At 43.0% G+C, this 13518-nt stretch overlaps 1 protein-coding gene across 2 annotated transcripts in view; it reads right to left on the reverse strand.

Moving 5' to 3' along the window:
* The window catches only part of LOC133549120 (filamin-C-like), a 151990-nt gene that overhangs the window by 58807 nt on the left and 79665 nt on the right, over window positions 1–13518 (reverse strand). For both annotated transcript variants that reach the window (XM_061894259.1, XM_061894258.1), the window contains 6 exons: window positions 13354–13444; window positions 13108–13277; window positions 12910–13027; window positions 8255–8517; window positions 4093–4690; window positions 2697–2870 (listed from right to left, as the gene is read on the reverse strand). In XM_061894259.1, coding sequence (XP_061750243.1) covers window positions 2697–2870; window positions 4093–4690; window positions 8255–8517; window positions 12910–13027; window positions 13108–13277; window positions 13354–13444 — 1414 coding nt within the window. The remainder of the gene's footprint in view (window positions 1–2696; window positions 2871–4092; window positions 4691–8254; window positions 8518–12909; window positions 13028–13107; window positions 13278–13353; window positions 13445–13518) is intronic.

A 13518-nucleotide genomic window follows, 5' to 3' on the forward strand; every position in this document is an offset into this window, starting at 1 on the left:
AAACGTGACACTATGGACTGTGGTGAAATGTGTTGCTGGTGATTGTGTTCCAACACGGCGTTCGCCCGCGAGAAGAGTGCGTCATCCCTCCTGTCCCAGATGTCTATTATTACAGCGTGTCATCCCGCCACATACCTGCCTGCTGCACACTATTTATAAACCACAGCCTGTCTGCTGCCTGGCCCTCACATCATTTCATGTTATATTTATACCCTCTTTCTCCTCACACCCACGTCCCTCCACGACCACGTCCCCCCCAAGGCACCGACTACCACCTGTTAGTCGTTTTGTTTGTGCGACTTGCCTATTGATCTGAGAATAACGTTATTAATGTTAGCTCGCAATGTTTTTTTCTTCCCTTATTTCGCTCAGTTTGATGCAAAGCAGTGGTGCAAAAGTCATAGGTTTCCATTTTTTATTTTTATTTTACAGTACTACAACCTACTGTGTGTGTAAAATTTGACTGAGTCATACTGTTGTGTTTTGTCATTTCCCTGCCTTCTCTTTTTTATGGTGTCTGTTTTCTTCAGTTAATTAGTCCCCAGCAAGGCACACCTGCAACAAATCCCTACCTAAGTGTTTTTAAGCTCGTCACCGAGCACCTCCCACGTGTATGTGCCTGCTTCACTTTGTGAATCCTGGTATGTTATCTCCTTATTCCTGAAATTCCTCACCTCTTTGTGTTTGCTTCCTAGCCTCCCTTAGGTAAAGAGGATTTTGTGTTGGACCTTTTGTTGTGCTCAGTGCGCCCTGGCCTTTTCCCCTGCCAACCACTGAGGGACCTGTTTTTGTTTGTTTATTCATGGTGTGCACTTCTGCCCCATCGCCTTTTGTTACATTTTTTGGACTTGTTAAATTTCCCCTTTTTGTAATTCAACCTTGCCTCCCGTCTATGCATCCTTGGGTCACATCCTTGACCAATTCTTAACACATACTGTTTGTGTAATATTTGACGGAGTCAAAATGTGTGTTTTATATTTGACGGAGTCAAAATGTGTTTGTGTAATATTTGACTGAGTCAAAATGTGTGTGTGGTATTCGACTGAGTCAAAATGCGTGTGTGGTATTCGACTGAGTCAAAATTTGTGTGAAATATTGACTGAGTCTAAATGTGTGTGTGTGTAATATTTGACTGAGTCAAAATGTGTTTGTGTAATATTTGACAGAGTCAAAATGTGTGTGTGATATTTGACAGAGTCAAAATGTGTGTGTGATATTTGACTGAGTCAAAATGTGTGTGTAATATTTGATTGAGTCAAAATGTGTGTATGTACATAATATTTGACTAAGTCAAAATGTGTGTGTGATATTTGACTGAGTCAAAATGTGTGTGTAATATTCGACTGAGTCAAAATGTGTGTGTAATATTCAACTGAGTCAAATGTGTTTGTGTAATATTTGACTGAGTCAAATTGTGTGTGTGATATTTGACTGAGTCAAACTGTGTGTGTGTACATAATATTCGACTGAGTTAAAATGTGTGTATGTAATATTGGACTGAGTCAAAATGTGTGTGTGTAATATTGGAATGAGTCAAAATGTATTTGTGTAATGTTTGACTGAGTCAAATTGTGTGTGTGTACATAATATTCGACTGAGTCAAAATCTGTGTAATATTTGACTGAGTCAAAATGTGTGTTTAATATTTGACAATGTCAAAATGTGTGTTTAATTTTTGACTGAGTCTAATTGTGTGTGTGTGATATTTGACTGAGTCAAAATGTGTTTGTGTAATATTTGACTGAGTCAAAATGTGTGTGTGATATTTGACTGAGTCAAAATGTGTGTGTGTGATATTTGACTGAGTCAAAATGTGTGTGTGTGTAATATTCGACTGAGTCAAAATGTGTGTGTGATATTTGACTGAGTCAAAATGTGTGTATGTACATAATATTCGACTGAGTCAAAATGTATATATGTAATATTGGACTGAGTCAAAATGTGTGTGTGTAATATTTGACTGAGTCTAAATGTGTGTTTAATATTTAACTAAAGCAAAATGTGTCTGTAATATTTGACTGAGTCAAAATGTGTGTGTGATATTTGACTGATTCAAATTGTGTGTGTGTGCATAATATTCCACTGAGTCAAAATGTGTGTATGTACATAATATTCCACTGAGTCAAAATGTGTGTGTGATATTTGACTGAGTCAAAATGTGTGTGTACATATTTCACTGAGTCAAAATATGTGTGTGATATTTTACTGAGTCAAAATGTGAGTGTAATATTCGACTGAGTCAAAATGTGTGTGAGTACATAATATTCGACTGAGTCAGAATCTGTGTGTGATATTTGACCGACTCAAAATGTGTTTGTGTGTAATATTTGACTGAGTCAAAATGTGTGTTTAATATTTGACCAAGTCAAAATGTGTCTGTAATATTTGACTGAGTCAAAATGTGTGTCTAATTTTTGACCGAGTCAAAATGTGTTTGTGTGTAATATTTGACTGAGTCAAAATGTGTGTTTAATATTCGACTGAGTCAAAATGAGTGTGTGATATTTGACTGAGTCAAAATGTGTGTGTGTAATATTTGACTGAGTCAAAGTGTGTGTGTGTATGTGGTGTGTGTGTATACAGTATGTGTATGTGTGTGTGTGTAATATTAGAGGAAGAGTGTGTGTGTTTGTGTAATATTTGACTGAGTCAAAATGTGTGTGTGTGTAATATTTGAGTGCTGGTCGGCCCCCTACCATCCTCAAAGGGTGTGTACTCCACTCTGTAGGTGCCGTCGCCCTTGTCGGTAACATAGGCGTCCGTGCTGCTGCCCGAGGGATTGGTGATGTGGGCCTTCACGTGACTTCCTCCAGCCTTGCTGAGGGTCCTTGCGTCCACAATGAAGTGGGTGGTGACTTCTCTGAGGACGCCTGCAAACAAAAGGTCCCCCCCCATGTGATTTGTCAGTCGAGGTTAAGCTGCCGGGGTATGACCCCCCCAGGGCGGTGAATCAATGTCTTAAAGGCCTACTGAAACCCACTACTACCGACCACGCAGTCTGATAGTTTATATATCAATGATGAAATATTAACATTGCAACACATGCCAATACGGCCGGTTTAGTTTGCTAAATTGCAATTTTAAATTTCGCGTGGAAGTATCATGCTAAAACGTTGCGGTATATGACGCGTGCACATTGCAAAGGACATTTTGTTCCAGCACCGTTCACAGCTATAAGTCGTCTGTTTTCAGCGGATAATTCCACAGTATTCTGGACATCTGTGTTGCTCAATCTTTTGCAATTTGTTCTATGAGTAATGGAGACATCAAAGAAGAAAGCTGTAGGTGGGAAGCGGTGTATTGCGGCCGCCTTAAACAACACAAACACAGCCGGTGTTTCATTGTTTACATTCCCGAAAGATGACGGTGAAGCTTTACTATGGAACAGAGTGGTCAAGCCAACACGGTTGGATTGGACCACACACACAAAGTACAGTGTATTATGCAGTGATCATTTCGAAAGATCGTGTTTCGAAGAGGGTCCCTTGCGAAGGGCAGAGATGGGCATCGCCACCACCCGTCGACTGGTGCTGAAGAAAGGTGCGGGGCCGACCTTCAGGTTGTACAGGTACGACCATATAATCTCACTAAAACACTAGTAACACAATAAGCAGATAAGGGATTTTTCAGAATTATCCAAGTAAATTTGTCTAACAACATCTGAATCGCTCCCACTGCCCTCTAGTCCTTTTTTTTTTCTAGTCCATCACTCTCACTTTCCTCATCCACGAATCTTTCATCCTCGCTCAAATTAATGGGAAAATCGTCGCTTTCTCGGTCCGAATCGCTCTCGCTGCTGCTGGCCATGATTGTAAACAATGTTCAGATGTGAGGAGCCATACAACCCGTGACGTCACGCGCATGTCGTCTGCTACTTCCGGTACAGGCAGGGCTTTTTTTATCAGCACCAAAAGTTGCGGACTTTATCGTCGATGTTCTCTACTAAATCCTTTCAGCAAAAATATGGCAATATCGCGAAATGATCAAGTATGACACATAAAATGAACCTGCTATCCCCGTCTGAATAGGAAAATCTAATTTCAGTAGGCCTTTAATCCCGTGACTAAGCCAATCATTTTCTTGTCTTATTACCTCTGGGCTCCACTCCCGGTCCGTAGACGTGCACCCCGCTGGTGTCCACAGAGGGGTCCACCTGCAGCACCTTGGGGAAGTGCGGGATCATGTGACCGCCGTACTTGATGGTAATGGTGTGCGCGCCGTGGAACGGCGGCGTGTACGTGACGGAGAAAGTCCCCTCCGCCGTTTTCTGGATGTGCACCTCGGCCTTGGCCCCGTTCTCCGACAGGATCTCGATGGTGAGCTCGGCCTCGCCGGCCCGGGTGCAGTCCACGGTGAAGGTGGCGGCTTCCCCCGCCTTGGCCCTCTCCAGGCCGGGGCCGCTGGCCGTGACCTTGCTGGGGTCGAAGGCCGGGCGCACCACCGCCTTGAAGGGAGAGCCCGGGATGTGTTTCTCGGCAAACAGGATGTTGACGGCGTAGTCCCCGGCCTCGGTGGGCAGGTACGCGACCGAGCACGTGCCGTCGCCGTTGTCTTGGCACTCGATCTTGGCCTCGCACGGACCCTCGACTGTGAGGCCCAGACCGCCGGCGCCGGCTCCTTTGGTGTCAATGGTGAACAGAGCTGGTTTACCCACCACGCCTCCTTGAAGACCGGGGCCGAAGGCTCGGACCTGCCACGTAAACATGAGCCGATCAGGTGAGAACTTGGACACATTCCCGTAGAGCAGGGGTGTCCAAAGTGCGGCCTGGGGGCCATTCGTTTGTTCTATGAATAATGGAGACGTCAAAGAAGAAAGCTGTAGGTGGGAAGCGGTGTATTGCGGCCGCCTTTAGCAACACAAACACAGCCGGTGTTCGTGGCCCGTGAGTAATTTGTTAACGGCCCTAAGCACTAAAGATGCGCGGTTTGCGGTTTCATCCGCGGAGTCCGCGGATAAACCGCGGGTCGGGCGGTTGACATTAGATTCGAGCAGGTGGCGGTTGAACCATCCGGAAATATCTGATATACATGGTTCTGGGATCGGTATCCTTTGCCATTCAAAGAGACATTTAAGACCCGTGTCGTAAAGCGAAGAAGACAATATTATTCTCTTGAATGACTGCCGGCGGTCACCAAGATAATAAGTATTAGGGCGTGCTATGAAGCCGTTGACTTTGTCGCTCTCTACAGCATGTACGATCTGCTTGTCTGTCCACCGACATGTTGTGTGTGGCTTCCGCGGCAATACGCACACGACTGCAAGGCATTCTGGGTGACACAGAGTACACTAACGGTTGTGATATAAACAATTTTAACACTCTTAGTAATATGCGCCACGCTGTGAAGCCACGCCAATTAAGAACGACAAAAAAATTTCGGGAGAACATCCTCACAGTAACACAACATAAATGCAACACAACAAATACCCAGAATCCTTTGTATTCATGAGACTTCCTGACTATTTTGTACACCCCGCTAGCAGCAAACCCCGCCACCCCCCCGTGGGTCGGTAAGGTGGGCGGGGTTGGGGGCGCAGGGGTGTGAAATATATTCAGGAAGTCTCACGGATACAAAGGATTGTGGGTATTCGTTGTGTTGCGTTTATGTTGTGTTACTGTGAGGATGTTCTCCCCAAATGTGTTTTGTCAATCTTGTATTGTGTGGCTTCACAGCGTGGCGCATATTAGTAAGTGTTAAAGTTGTTTATATCACAACCATCAGTGTACTCTGTATCACCCAGTATGCCTTTCAATCTTGTACGTGTTATTGTGGAAGCTGCACTCAACATGTTGCCGGACCAACAATCGGTTCGTACATGTTGTTGAAGGTGTCTAAGTCAATGGCTTCACAGCACGCACATATTCTTGTCATCAGGATTAACGCCATTGGATAGTCGCGAGAACGTTAGCGGTTCCTATTGACTTCATTACTCTGAGAAACAGGTTTAAATAGCTCTGTGAGTGGTAAAGGCGGCCGACCTCTGATGTATTTCAACGGGCGGGTGGTGGGGGGGTTCGGTTCTGATAAAATGTTGGTTCGGGTGGACGGCGGGTGGATGACGACTTTGGTGATGCGGTTGCGGATGATATACTTGCCTATCCACGCATCTCTACTAAGCACATTCTAAAAATACGATAAAAAAAATAAAAAACAGAAAAAGTGGTATAAAAGAGTAAACAGGTGAAATGAGACAAGAAAATGTTGCAATGTTTACTCTAATAACACAGAGCTGCCATGCAGAGTGTTATTTTCTTTAAAAAAATAATAATAATTAATCAAAATCAATGTCACATTAAATATTCCACTTTGAGATATTTTTGGGGGAAAATGTTGCATATTTTGTGTTTTGCCATATAAAAAAACAAGTTGTTTTTTTTTTAAAGAAGGGCCTAAAAAGAACAAACAAAAACATAAACAACAATAAAAGTTATAATTGACTGATGGATCTGAAGTTGATCTCAAGACGATTGTGTTTAAAGTAAACATAAAGTTTTTTATTTCTAATGAGTAGGACCCTTTTGGATCCCCAATAATTTTAGTGTGATTTTTTTTTGTGTCATTGCTAAAAAAAAATAATAACAAATTGAAATCAATGGTGTTATGTGTGGACATTTTAAGGCTCCAATTATTCTATAATCTGAAATATTCCACTTTAAAATTCTATTGGGGGAAACTATTGCATAGTTTGTGTTTTTTTCCATAACAAAACAGGGTTTTCTTTGACAAAAAGGGCATACAACTTAAATCTTTAAAAACATTATATTGACAGATAGACCTAATGTTGATCTAGAGCATGGGTGTCAAACTCTGGCCCGCGGGCCAAATGTGGCCCGCTGTGTAATTTAATTTGGCCCTTGAGGCAATATCAAATTAACATTACAGCTGGCCCGCCGTTATTACACAGCAGCGGTGCCGCTGTAACACCGCAATTTCTCACACTTGCCATTCCTCCCAAAGTTCAGTGCCCCTCTTGAAAATCTCTGCCGATTTCCACCCGGACAACAATATTGAGGGCGTGCCTTAAAGGCACTGCCTTTAGCATTCTCTATAACCTGTCGTCACGTCCGCCTTTCCTCCACACAAACAGCGTGCAGGCCCACTCGCATAATATATGCGGCTATTACACACACATAAGTGAATGCAAAGCCATACAGGTCACACTGAGGGTGGCCGTATAAACAACTTTAACACTGTTACAAATATGCGCCACACTGTGAACTCACACCAAACAAGAATGACAAACACATTTCGGGAGAACATCTGCACTGTAACATAACATAAACATAACAGAACAAATACCCAGAACCCCTTGCAGCACTAACTCTTTCGGGACGTTACAATATATTTTGATATTTACCTCAGAAGGCTGCAAATAGAAATTATTTGTATTTAAATTGTATTTGACATGCCATTGATATTTTTTAATTATTAATATTATTATTTGAAACTCGATTTTGCATGTGTGGGCTTCACGGTGGCAGAGGGGTTAGTGCGTCTGCCTCACAATACGAAGGTCCTGCAGTCCTGGGTTCAAATCCAGGCTCGGGATCTTTCTGTGTGGAGTTTGCATGTTCTCCCCGTGAATGCGTGGGTTCCCTCCGGGTACTCCGGCTTCCTCCAACTTCCAAAGACATGCACCTGGGGATAGGTTGATTGGCAACACTAAATTGGCCCTAGTGTGTGAATGTGAGTGTGAATGTTGTCTGTCTATCTGTGTTGGCCCTGCGATGAGGTGGCGACTTGTCCAGGGTGTACCCCGCCTTCCGCTCGATTGTAGCTGAGATAGGCGCCAGCGCCCCCCGTGACCCCAAAAGGGAATAAGCGGTAGGAAATGGATGGATGGATTTTGCATGTTACTATAAAGTTACTGTTCATAAGCCATACTTGTTCAATGTTCAATGCAAAACTTGTTTGAGTCCCTATTAAAAGATTGTTTTGTTCAACCTTTTTATTCAGTTTTAAATTTTGGCCCACTCTTTATTCGAGTTTGACACCCCTGATGTAGAGATTTAAACCTTGAATAACAATAATACAAAACAATGACACATTTTAAATATTTTTTTTGACCAAAACCCTTTGGGGTCCCTGGGATCAGGCCTGAGTGGAGGCCTAAATGTATATTTTTACACATATATTGTATTGGTTTTTGAAATAAAAACATATCAAAATAGCCCCCGCTTGCTTTGATTTTTCAGTGTGCGGCCCTAAGTGGAAAAAGTTTGGACACCCCTGCCGTAGAGCCACTTCCATGTACCTTTGAGGGGTCTGCAGGCATCACCCCCTCCACCCCGAAGGGGCTCCCCATGACCGGGTTGCCGTCGTAGCTGACGTCCACCTTGTACTGACCCTCCTCCGGGGGGATGTACTTCACGCCGTGGACCCCTTTGGCTTTGTCCGACTCCAGCTTGCAGGGGATGGGCCGGCCGGTGGGCGAGGTCATCTTCACGCCCACGTTGCCCAGACCGCCTGCGCCCTTGGTGTTGACGGTGAACTCCTGATCCTTTCCCACTTCCACCTCTGGTGGGGAAGAAAAATGGCACATCTCAATCCAAGACAACTCATGTTTTTTTGTTTTTTTTTTAATTTTGCAACTGAAAAGAATCCAAAAATGTTTTTTTTGTTATCAAAAACAACAATTAACCCGGTTGTGTGCAGCAGGATCGCTAATGACCCTTTTTTAATGGGTCATCATGACACACAGAGTGAAATAGTCTCTAATTTCTTAATCCTTTTGACGATTATTACTTTACAACTGATAAAAAATGTATCTCGTAAATGTAAATTCAATACAGTAAGCTGCTGGTTAACGCTCTAACATCCTTGGTCACTTTGTCTAAAAAGGGGTCATAGTACAAACCCCAAAACCAGTAAAGTTGGCACCTTGTGTAAATAGTAAATAAAAACAAAATACAATGATTTTCAAATCCTTTTCAACTTGGGTATTCCAACAGGACAATGACCCCAAACATGCATTAAAAGTGGTAAAGGAATGGATAAATCAGGCTAGAATTAAGGTTTTAGAATGGCCCAACTGTGGAAGATGCTGAAGAAACAAGTCCATGTGAGAAAACCAACACATTTAGGTGAACTGCAGGAATTTTGTCAAGAGGAATGGTCAAAAATTCAACCAGAAGCTTGTGGATGGCTACCAAAAAGCGCCTTATTGCAGTGAAACTTTCCAAGGGACATGTAAGCAAATTATAACATTGCTGTATGTATATTTTTGAAACAGCAAATTTGCTCAAATTTTTAGTAGACCCATAATAAATTCATAAAAGAAGCAAACTTCAAGAATGTTTTTTGTGACCAACAAGGATGTGCTCCAATCACTTTATCACAAAAAAATAAGAGTTGTAAAAATTATTGGAAACCCAAGACAGCCATGACATTATGTTTTTTACAAGTGAGACTGTGGTCAAAAGTTTGTTTATATATATTAATATATATATATATATATATATATATATACATATATATATATATATATCCATCCATCCATTCATTTTCTTCCACTTATCTGAGGTCGGGTCGCGGGGGCAGCAGCCTAAGCAGGGAAGCCCAGACTTTCCTCTCCCCACCCACTTTGTCCAGCACTTCCCGGGGGATCCCGAGGCGTTCCCAGGCCAGCCGGGAGACATAGTCTTCCCAACGTGTCCTGGGTCTTCCTCGTGGCCTCCAACCGGTTGAACGTGCCCTAAACACCTCCCTAGGGAAGCGTTCGGGTGGCATCCTGACCAGATGCCCGAACCACCTCATCTGGCTCCTCTCCATGTGGAGGAGCAGCGGCTTTACTTTGAGTTCCTCCCGGATGGCAGAGCTTCTCACCCTATCTCTAAGGGAGAGACCCGCCACACGGCGGAGGAAACTCGTTTCGGCCGCATGTACCCGTGATCTTGTCCTTTCGGTCATGTCCCAAAGCTCATGACCATAAATGAGGATGGGAATGTAGATCGACCGGTAAATTGAGAGCTTTGCCTTCCGGCTAAGCTCCTTCTTCACCACAACGGATCGATACAGCGTTTCCGCATTACAGAAGACGCCACACCGATCCGCCTGTCGATCTCACGATCCACTCTTCCCTCACTCGTGAACAAGACTCCTAGGTTCTTGAACTCCTCCACTTGGGGCAGGGTCTCCTCCCTAACCCGGAGATGGCACTCCACCCTTTTCCGGGCGAGAACCATGGACTCGGACTTGGAGGTGCTGAGTGTCATCCTCGGCTACATAAGCTACATATATATATATATATATATATATATATATATATATATATATATATATATATATATATATATATATATATATATATATAGCGACTTGTATATATATATATATATAAAAATAAATATATATATATATATATAAATATATATATATGAATATATATATATATATTTATTTATTTTTATATATATATTTTTTATATATATATATATATATATATATATATATATATATATATATATATATATATACGAAAGTGGGATAGTGGCCGTGCCAGCAATCTGAGGGTTACTGGTTCAATCTCCACCTTCTTTCATCCTAGTCACGTCCATTGTGTCCATGAGCAAGACACTTCACCCTTGCTCCTGATGGGTCCTGGTTAACGCCTTGCATGGCAGCTCTCGCCATCAGTGTGTGAATGCGTGAATGTGGAAAAACTGTCAAAGTGCTTTGGGTTCATTAAAAAAGGGGGTAGAAAAGCGCTATAGAAGTATAACTATTTACCATTTATATATATGTATATGGATGGATATATATATATATATATATATATATATATATATATAGTATTGTACCATATGTCCCGGCAAGAAATCTACGTTCAAAGGACTCCGGCTTATTAGTGATTCCCAGAGCCCAAAAAAAGCGGGCTATAGAACGTTTTCTGTTCGGGCTCCAGTACTCTGGAATGCCCTCCCGGTAACAGTTCGAGATGCCAAATACATTCCCCCAAAAATGCAACTTATACTCCAGTGCGACTTATATATGTTTTTTTTCCTTCTTTATTATGCATTTTCGCCAGGTGCGACTTATACTCCGGAGCGACTTATACTCTGAAAAATACTGTATATATATTTTTTTTTAACTTGGGACTTCCCGCATGCCGGATATTGGACACAGTCGGGCTGTATCCGGCCGGCGGGCCGTAGTTTTGGGGACCCCTGATCCAACCCACTCTGTACTCCATGTGTGTTACTGCCCCCTACAGGACTGGAGTAGTACAGTATTGTCCAGTCATTCAAACAGTTTTACATTGTTGTCGCCATATACCGTATTTTTCGGAGTGTAAGTCACTCCGGAGAATAAGTCGCACCTGCCGAAAATGCATAATAAAGAAGGAAAAAAACATATAAGTCGCACTGGAGTATAAGTCGCATTTTTGGGGGAATTTTTTTTGATAAAACCCAACACCAAGAATAGACATTTGAAAGGCAATTTAAAATAAATAAAGAATAGTGAACAACAGGCTGAATAAGTGTACGTTATATGAGGCATAAATAACCAACTGAGAAGGTGCCTGGTATGTTAACGTAACATATTATGGTAAGAGTCATTCAAATAACTATAACATATAGAACATTCTATACCTTTACCAAACAATCTGTCACTCTTAATCGATAAATCCCATGAAATCTTATACGTCTAGTCCCCTACTGTCACGTCTATGTTCGGTTTTGTTTTTTGGACACTCAGTTCCTGTTCCTGCACTTCCTTGTTTGCTTTGTTACCATGCCAACTCATTCGTTTTCACCTTGTCCTCATGTCTCACACCTGTTTGCAATTATCATGTCTATTATTTAAACCAGAAGTGGCCAGGAAGTCAGCCTGGCGACTTTACCCCCTACTCCCTTCATGCCATGCCATGCCTGCTAATCACTCTGCCCATAGTTTCCCTCCTGCTCATGCCACGTAAATTTAGTTTTTTTTATGTCACGGTTGTTTTGTGGGCTTCACGGTGGCAGAGGGGTTAGTGTGTCTGCCTCACAATACGAAGTTCCTGCAGTCCTGGGTTCAAATCCAGGCCCGGGATCTTTCTGTGTGGAGTTTGCATGTTCTCCCTGTGAATGCGTGGGTTCCCTCCGGGTACTCTGGCTTCCTCCCACTTCCAAAAACATGCACCTGGGGATAGGCTGATTGACAACACTAAAATTGGCCCTAGTGTGTGAATGTGAGTGTGAATGTTGTCTGTCTATCTGTGTTGGCCCTGCGATGGGGTGGTGACTTGTCCAGGGTCGATTGTAGCTGAGATAGGCGCCAGCGCCCCCCGCGACCCCGAAAGGGAATAAGCAGTAGAAAATGGATGGATGGACGGTTGTTTTGTTTTTTTGTCTATATTCATGCCATAGTTTTCTAGTCAAGTTTGTTCTCCGCCCTTGTGCGCGCCTTTTGTTTGCCTTTTTCTTTGTGAAGTGAAGTGAATTATATCTATATAGCGCTTTTTCTCTAGTGACTCTAAGCGCTTTACATAGTGAAACCCGATATCTAAGTTACATTCAAACCAGTATGGGTGGCACTGGAAGCAGGTGGGTAAAGTGTCTTGCCCAAGGACACAACGGCAGTGACTAGGATGGCGGAAGCGGGAATTGAACCTGCAACCCTCAAGTTGCTGGCACGGCCACTGTACCAACCGAGCTAAACCACCCCAGTATTAAAAATAAATATGTACTTACACTCACGTCTTGCTCGTGCCAACATTCCTTTGCCTCGGAAAAACAATCCAAACCCCAAAGTCCACGGTTTGACACTTAGGTGAATGAGCTAAATAATATTATTTGATATTTTACGGTAACGTGTTAATAATTTCACACATAAGTCGCTCCTGAGTATAAGCCGCACCCCCGGAAGAATTATGAAAAAAACTGTGACTTATAGTCCGAAAAATACAGTATCTGTTGTTGTACTTACTAGTGTCCAGTCCCTCCACTTTCACTTTCCCGATATCCAGCTGTGGCGCCACCGTGACGTGGAAGGGGCTTTTAGGAATGGGATCCCCTCCGTGGGTCACCGTGACTGCCATGTTTCCCTGGAAAAAAACCCACATCAAAAATGGTGAGTACTGGTAATCCGTGTAACGCACATCTCCAATGGACTTGAACGCGCCACCTTCTGGAGAGCGGTGTATTTGACCGTGTAGGAGTAATCGTGGTTGTCGATGATCTCAAAGTCGCGAACCGCCTCTCCGGGGCCCGAGGCGGCGAAACGCACCTCCGGCTTGGCCTTCCCTGCTCCTTTTGTGTAGATGGTGAAGTGGGTCGGGGTGCCCACCTCCACTCCTGAATTATTATTTTTTTATTTTTTATTATTCAGTCCCACCTTTGATTTCCATGCCGACTAATGGTATGACCTCACCTGTTTTGTTGAGTCCCGGGCCCTCTGCTCTCACCTTGCCGGCGTCGTGGGAGGGGTCAACCTTGACTTTAAATGGACTGGTGGGAATTTCCTGACAAGGTAAATGGTGCAAATATTCATTAGTGATTGAAAAAAAAAAAAACGAACATCACCAGAGGAGGTCGT

This window comes from Nerophis ophidion, linkage group LG03 (genome assembly GCF_033978795.1).
Source record: "Nerophis ophidion isolate RoL-2023_Sa linkage group LG03, RoL_Noph_v1.0, whole genome shotgun sequence".
In the NCBI taxonomy this organism is placed as follows: domain Eukaryota; kingdom Metazoa; phylum Chordata; class Actinopteri; order Syngnathiformes; family Syngnathidae; genus Nerophis; species Nerophis ophidion.